This window comes from Solanum verrucosum, unplaced genomic scaffold (assembly GCF_900185275.1).
Source record: "Solanum verrucosum unplaced genomic scaffold, falcon-dt-bn FXZP01000236.1, whole genome shotgun sequence".
NCBI classification, from domain to species: Eukaryota; Viridiplantae; Streptophyta; class Magnoliopsida; order Solanales; family Solanaceae; genus Solanum; species Solanum verrucosum.
Window position 1 is genome coordinate 650,975 of NW_026020806.1, and position 7,964 is coordinate 658,938.

At 28.9% G+C, this 7,964-nt stretch overlaps 1 protein-coding gene across 1 annotated transcript; it reads right to left on the reverse strand.

Annotated features, from left to right (window-relative positions):
* Window positions 1-2,199: 2,199 nt before the first annotated feature.
* LOC125813177 (glutamate decarboxylase 4-like) lies at window positions 2,200-6,497 on the reverse strand. The gene is made up of 7 exons (XM_049492662.1): window positions 6,373-6,497; window positions 5,609-5,813; window positions 5,051-5,251; window positions 4,399-4,613; window positions 3,515-3,768; window positions 2,987-3,039; window positions 2,200-2,842 (listed from the first exon to the last, which is right to left on the reverse strand). The coding sequence occupies exons 1-7, from the start codon at window positions 6,456-6,458 to the stop codon at window positions 2,357-2,359; spliced, it is 1,500 nt and encodes a 499-aa protein (XP_049348619.1). The 5' UTR covers window positions 6,459-6,497; the 3' UTR covers window positions 2,200-2,356.
* Window positions 6,498-7,964: the final 1,467 nt, after the last annotated feature.

Here is a 7,964-nt window from a genome sequence, read left to right on the forward strand (position 1 = left end):
CCAAAAGGAAGTGTGACAAGAGTGGATTAAAAAAAGAACAGAGAAAAAAGAAGCAAGGTGATATATTTGATCCTATTTTAAAAGTTATTTAGTATTTATTTCTCTAATAATATCTTACTTTATATAAAAAGCAGTGTATAGTTATAAAAAATTTAATAGTTGTATTTTAAATTTGAAAAAATAACTTAAAATATGTTTTCCAACTTTTTTTTTTGCCTAAATTTTTGGTTCATCACCATCTCTTTCATTTCAGCCAGTTACCAACAACGAAGATTAACAATACCGCTTCATCTTTCAGGTCAGCTGATCGAGAATGCATGTTTGACGAGAAGAAATTATTCACACAATCTGGAAGGATATCTTAATAAACAACTAGTTCCTAGTGTTGTTGATTTTTTGTACTAATAGATCTTTGTAATAGTATTCAAAATTAAATTAACGAAGTGTAATAGCATGTAATAGTTCGTATGTGAGATTTAATTTATGATATTATGTGACTATATATATGTAATGCAGTGATATTATATTACTCTTTTGGAGTAGATTCGATTAATTGTTTCAGGTAAATTAAAAAAAATGATTGGTTTTGCTAATTTTAGAAATTATGGAATCCAAAACATATTTCATGTTTTTCTATGAATATAACATTATTTCAAATATTTTTACAAACTATAACATAATAGACACAACTTCACTTTCAAGTACTCCAACTTTATCAATATCAAATAAAGTAAAAAATATTTGAAATCTATATCCAAATGTCTATTTAGAGTGTTATGTTGTCCTAGTTCAATATTCAATGGTATAACTATGTATACGTCGAAGGACAAACAATTAAACATCATTGGAAGCAAAATTATATATATTCACACGCGTGGATGTGCTTTCTAATTAACCAGAGTTTGGCCAGTGTTGTCTACAACATGAACATGTCATCACAAAACATTCCTCTTCTAATGTCACAATCTAAATCCTAATAAAGTTTTTTTTTTCAACAAGAAAAAGGCTTGGTGGAAGAAATACTTAAAATAGTATGTATGTCTGGCCTTATTGAGCTTCAATTTCCTCTTAACAATGGACCACAACTCTATCATGACTCATGTAAAATAATTCTTGTTGAGTGACGAAGTCAGAAATTATAATAATATTTGTGTATAACTCTAGAAGATTTCAATGGTGTTTATAAGTAATTTTGATAGTGTATATCCAATAGTTAATTGTACGATTATTTTCAGTAGAGTTTCATCCATTGATTTTTTCTTATAAATTCCTGTTTACCAATGACTGGTTTTGTCCATTAAAAATGTGTCTTTTTAGTAGTAAAAGTTGTTTTTGAAAAAAGAGGGGGGATCCACCTAATGTTTGATATCCATATCTGTTTTTGGATAGTATAACCGACTATGCAATATTCTTTTCGTTTTTGGAGTAAAAAAAAATATGCTTAAAAGGTGTGTAGCGGTTAATTCAAGAGATTTCAGAATCTCTCTTTCTTGTGCTATCAAGAATAAGGCATATTGGTTGGGGTCCTGACTTATTTGGAATCATGTCACATAACGCCTCGATCAAGACTTTAAGCAGATTACAAAATTTAAGTGCTACATGTTCAATATTTAAGATTCTTAATATTGAATCCATTACATTTTTAAATTACCAATTTACATATACCATTTATCATAATTTTAGTAGATTTTTAAACATAAACTTATTATTAAAGCTTTAAAAATGAGTTCAAACACTTCTCTTCAAGTGTCACAATCCTAATCCTAAAGTCATTTTTACTATTCTATGTCTTCCTTTCAGCAAGAAAAAGTCTTGTTGTGCACTACTTAAAATAGTTTGTCAGGCCTTATTGGGCTTCAAATTTTCTTTACTTTATCACATTTTTCTGCTCGAGAGTTAATTTTTGATTAATTATCAAAATTAAATTCAAATAGAGTAGTTTAATGTTTTAACATAAAATATAAATATTTAAAAGCTATAAAAAAAAATATCAGAAACTTCTTCTTATATTAATATGATATAGGTCAAAGTTTATGCAATTTGCCTCTAAATCAGCGAGTTAACAAACAAAAATGAACAGAGGGAATACCAATTATTATTTGTACAAACCAAAAATATAAGAGAAAAAAAGAAGAAGGATGAACATAATTAAATAAATTAACAAAAGTCCTACGATACATAATTAAAAGAGGTATGGCATAACATAACTTAGCAATCATATATAATATTTAATTCAATAGAACAAAAGATGTTACATTCATCATCATCCTTCATAAATAAAAATTCACAATTTTTATAATTAATAATAAAAAGTTACTACTAATTAATACTTATTCCTTTAACAATTAATCCTTCCCTAGCAAACAGATGCTTTCCTAGCTAAAACATATTTCTTCCAAAAATCAGCAATTGCCCTTTGAACTTCAATTTCAGTTTTCTTCACATTATTATTATTATTATTGATCATCAAATTATTCTCCTCTGCCTCCACCATTTTGGCATTCAACCTAGCCGGAAGCGTATCGAGCTCGTGGAGGACCTTGACGATGTCAGAGACAAGACGCTCTGCCAGGGTTCGGGAGAAGTCCTCCCTAATCACGACACGCAACACTGTAACATGTTGCACGTCAGCTGGCATAGTGTAGGCCGGGACAATCCACCCAAACCTACGGAGGGTCTCGGAGACCTCGAATTCGTTGTGAAGGCTATTGTCCTTGAGGGAAAATGCCACCAAGGGTATACCTTCATCTTTGGAGATTATATTGAAACGTTCTGTTTTTTCAAGTCCTTTTCTTAGCACAATTGCATTTTCACGACAATTTTCCATTACATTTCGATATCCCTACAATTTAATTGACAAAAAAAATATATATTTATGAATCACAATTTTTTGTTAATTTTAACAATGTCACACATATATATATATATATATATATATATATATATATATATATATATATATATATATATATATAATTAATTTTACCTCATAGCCCAAGCGGATAAGCTGATAATATTGAGCAATGACTTGACTTGAACCTACATTCACACAAATTTATATTACATTGATGCTTGAACAAAATTATAATAAATCTAATAACATAAAAAAAAAAAAAATTATTTTTTTCATCTCATATTATGTAGCATACTTGACTGATTACGAAATTTAAGAAATAAATAAAGAGTATTGAAACTTTTAGTCTATAACTGAGCCGTATATATTTTGGTAGTCATAAATAAACCATCACATTATAGATAGAAGTTAAAAGTTAATATTATTTCTAAATTTAGAAAGACGTATTTTACTTGAGCTGAAGGTCTATTGGAAATAACTCTTCTAGCTATCTTCACAAGGTAGAGGTAAGACTACGTACATATCAGTCTCTCCATACTTCTCTTATGAAATTACACTGGTATGATATTGTTGTTGTAAAAAGACCCTTTTCAGTTTCTTTTCAAGAAAATATATGAAAAGAAAGTATATCACACAAATTGAGACAGAAAGGTGTTATACCTTTGGAGAAATTGAGAGTAAAAGTAGGTTGATCAGCACCAAGATAATTGATGTGAAAAATGAGTTCTTCAGGCAAGTCTTGTTTAGTCCTCCAAATAACCCAACCAATACCAGCATACACAAGCCCATATTTGTGTCCACTCACATTGATACTTTTCACTAAAGGAAGCCTAAAATCCCATTCCAACTCTGGGTAGATAAATGGTGCAATGAAACCACCACTTGCTGCATCCACATGGATTGGTGTGTCCCATCTGCCAAAAACAAAATCATAAATATTTATTTTTTAAGAAAAAAAGAAGAATTATATATTTATAGTCGCTCACTTAACTGCATAAACTAAAAACAGTCGGCAAATATATAATTCATGTCTAATATATGTATAATTTATGCATATCAGATAGAAAAAGTATGTAGTGAATCCGACCGTCTATATGTTAAAAAAATATCCTTTTAAGAAATTTTTAACATGTAAGTCTGAAGTATCAAAATTATTTTGTAAATAAGAGATAGTGTGAGTTCCATGTATCTTTTCATTTAAAAGGGGATGCTAAAAGTAAATACTCAAATGATGGTAAAGTTTAAAAAAGAAAAAATATTCGAAGAATGCATGATTCATATATATTATGTACATGATCAATGTATAATTTATGTATATCGATTAAGAAAAGTAAACAATTTAGACCTACTATTTGTTTTTAGAAAAATTCCTTAAAGAAATCTTTAATGTGTAAGACAAATATATCTAAGTATCAAATGTATCCTTTAAATGAGAGGTAATTGGAGTTCCACATATATTTAATGTATCCAACAAACATATCTTCTTTCGAAACAGATTGAAAAATAAATTACATCACATAAATTAGAAAGTAGAGGTAGTTTACCCATTTTGCTTGTTCTTTTCAATCAAAAGATCATTCAAGAGTTTGCAATCTTCAAATTCTCCATTAAGCGTTGAACCCAAAATAGCAGCAACACAAATAGTGTTTTCATCTACCATTTCCACAGCTTTGATTGGGTCCATCACATAGTACCCTTCACTTAGCTTCACTTCTTTCAATTCCACTTCAAAGTAGTTTGCAAATTTCTCCCAACACACCTAAAAAAAACGGTATAAAAAAAAAAACCTTATTTTATGTATAACAAGTTCTTGAAATACAGCGACGAAGTCAGGAATTCAGATAAGATTTTTTAAAAAATATATTAGAATTATTTTTGAACATAATATGATTATTTAACGAATGAAATTCAATTGAACTCCTATATAGCATCACACCTTTTGGAATGTGTGTGTGCATTGTGGATGCTAATTTAGTGCATTAAAAAAATCGAATCACACATTTTCCTTTTCTCTCGTTATTTTTGTCTTTTCGATATCTCTTATGAAAAAAAAAATACTTTAATAAAAAGCATGATTTAAATAAATTATTCTTACAAGCTCATCAAATGAGGTAGTCCTCAATCTCAAACGATTAATATTATAAAAGGAACTATTGTACTAAAAATGTGACAAGTAAAACGGAATGAAAATAATACCTGAACATTAGCACCAGTGACAATGTTGGGCTTATCATAAGGTTTTCCCTCAGCTTTGCGTTTGTTTTGCCAGTTTCTCTTGAAGGCCAGGCCTGCTAACATTATGGCCTCTGATGAGCCCACTGTCCCCACACCAATTGCTGTTTCTTCCTCTTTCAAAGGCGCGTTGAATAAACGCGCTATGATGTTCACACATCGATTCTGTAATTGATTGAATTTTTGTTTAGCATATGTTGTTTTTATACGTTGAGAATGTATACTTGTTAATGTAAATGCTCTGTATCTACTTTACGTTACGTCAAATAGTCAATCAATTAAATATGAAAATAAATACACTTGCGGAGTATACCTATCATTTCAAAAGTTGAGTCATAGAATAAAGGAATTTTAGCAACTTTATAACGATATGGATATATTTGTTCAGAAAGTATAACGACATGGATATATTTTTAGCAACTTAAATGTATAAATATTCTATCGTGTTTGTCTCGTTATAAGATTCAAAACTCATAAACTTAAAATTTAGAATCCGTAAAATAATAGGGAAGAAGGAATTGCCTGAAGCTCAGTGGTGACAGGGTATTCATCCATGTCAACATAATTCTTGTTAATTGAAGCCATCATAAGCTTATCACATTCTGGTTCCATCCATGTTGTCACAAATGATGCCAAATTTAACCTTGGATTGCCATCAAGCATTAACTCATCATTAATTATTTGGTATGCTGCCTCTTTTGGTATAGACTTCTCTGGCATCTCAAACCTAAAATAAACCCAAAAAAATGTTGTTTAAAATATTTTGATCAAACTAAACATGTTTATAAGTTGATATAATTAAAAAAAAGAAACTAAAAAAATATGTAAAGTAAATATAATAGTGAAGAATCTACACTGACTTAATTTCTATACTTCAACATAGAGTATACAAAATATATGTAAAAAAATTAGTGGTAGTGCCAGATATTTCACTGAGAAGATTCAAAATATAAAAAAAGAATATACAAAAAAACTCCAAGAAGATTCAGAATTGACTACATATACATATAGTAAAAATGATTTTATATCTTGTATATTCAAAGGAGTAATTTTTTAACAAACTTACATTACCCCTAGCTCTGCCCCTTATTAAAAATCATTCGAACTTAAATAAATAGAAGATTATGAATCCACATTCCACGTAATGAATTCAGTGGTAAGAACTTAAAGATTGAAGTCGTCAAATCAAAATCCAGAACCCGCCTCTAATTACATTATATATAGTATGTATTAAACGTTGAACATACACTATTAACGAAATGTCTGATTGTTTATACGATGTTTACCTTGGAAGTGAAGTTCGAACATAGCGAGAAGCAAATGTAGAGTGTACAGAATCATCAGACTCACAAGAAGTTTTTGAGAGAACCATTTTTGTGAAAATGGAAATAAAAAAACTTTGGTATATAAAAGAGAGGAGAACTGATTAAAGTTTGTTTGTGTTTGGGAGAAAGGGCTATGGGTATTTATAGTTGTCAAATTATTTGATGACATTCTTTGAAGTGAATTACAAAAGGCATATTTGTGAGGAACATGGCAAATGACCTAGTCAAAGTCTTATAATATTAGAAATAATATTGGAAATTCTTTGTGAAATATATGTTAACCATGTTGTTGTGTGCTTTTAATAAAATACTATTTTCAAAGTATAATTATTCTATTGATCTAAGTCCAAGAAATATTTTGTGCTTTTAATAAAATAATAATATTCAAAAGTAATAGAGTAATATTTTTGTCTATTTTGTTCAACTTTGTTCTGACATTTGACACAATAAAACTACGTTAGATAAATAAAGCATCCAAATTTATTCCTTTTTTTTTATATTTAGTTTAGAGAATGAAATCCATCACCGTCAGTGGCGGATCTATGCAGAGGTTTGGGGGTGTCACGCCACCCCCGAACTTCGACAGAAACTCTATATATACATAGGTATATATATATAATATTTATATAAATATAAAACGTGTCACCCACAGAATAAAATTATCTTGTGGTGCCATGGTAGGTGGGCAACTTTAGAAGGTTGATGTTGCGGGTTCGAATCCCATTTGTACCTATTTTTTTGAGAAATTTGATGCATACGTTTTTTAAGAAAAAAAAAAGGCTCCAAGCACTGGCACAATTTTTATTTTTATTTTTTTATAATTGTTATTGACTTAAATTAAATTAATTACATTATTACTCCTTTGACTTTTCTTTTATTTGATTAAATACTCAATAAAAGTGTAATATCTTATTATTTACATTTTATTGATTGATTTATGATATATATCGAAAAGACAAATAATTTAATCAAATATAAAATTAATTTAATCGATAAGTCTATTTGGCACCCACGGACTCTAAATCCTGGATCCGCCACTGATCACCGTCATTTTTCAGATGCACATAAACTATAGGTAAAATCACATAGGATAAATAAATTGTATTAAATAAGACCCATATAACAAGTTCGATCGAAAAACATACAAAATTTTAAATATAATTAAACCCCACATTTTGAGAAATCATATTTTCAATCAACTCGATCACATTTTTGGATTTCTAAATTTATTTCTTAAATAAACTTGTGTCACGAGGAGAAATAAGAGATATCTTATTCTTTGAAAAGTGAGAGCCACGTTCTCTATATTTTATGTGAACTACTTTAAATACTTTATCTTATATTCTTATATTCCTAATAATAGTAACCACAAATAAAAAGCCTACTGAAATGAATAATGCCATCTTATTTACCTTTGGCTCCGTTGGTTGTACCCAGGTGCCTCTCTACCTTTTATTCTTTTTCTGACAAACGATATTTTAGTATTCGATGTTTGGTATTTAATATTTGATATTTAGTATGCGGTATATGATATTCGCTTTGAGTTTCAACTA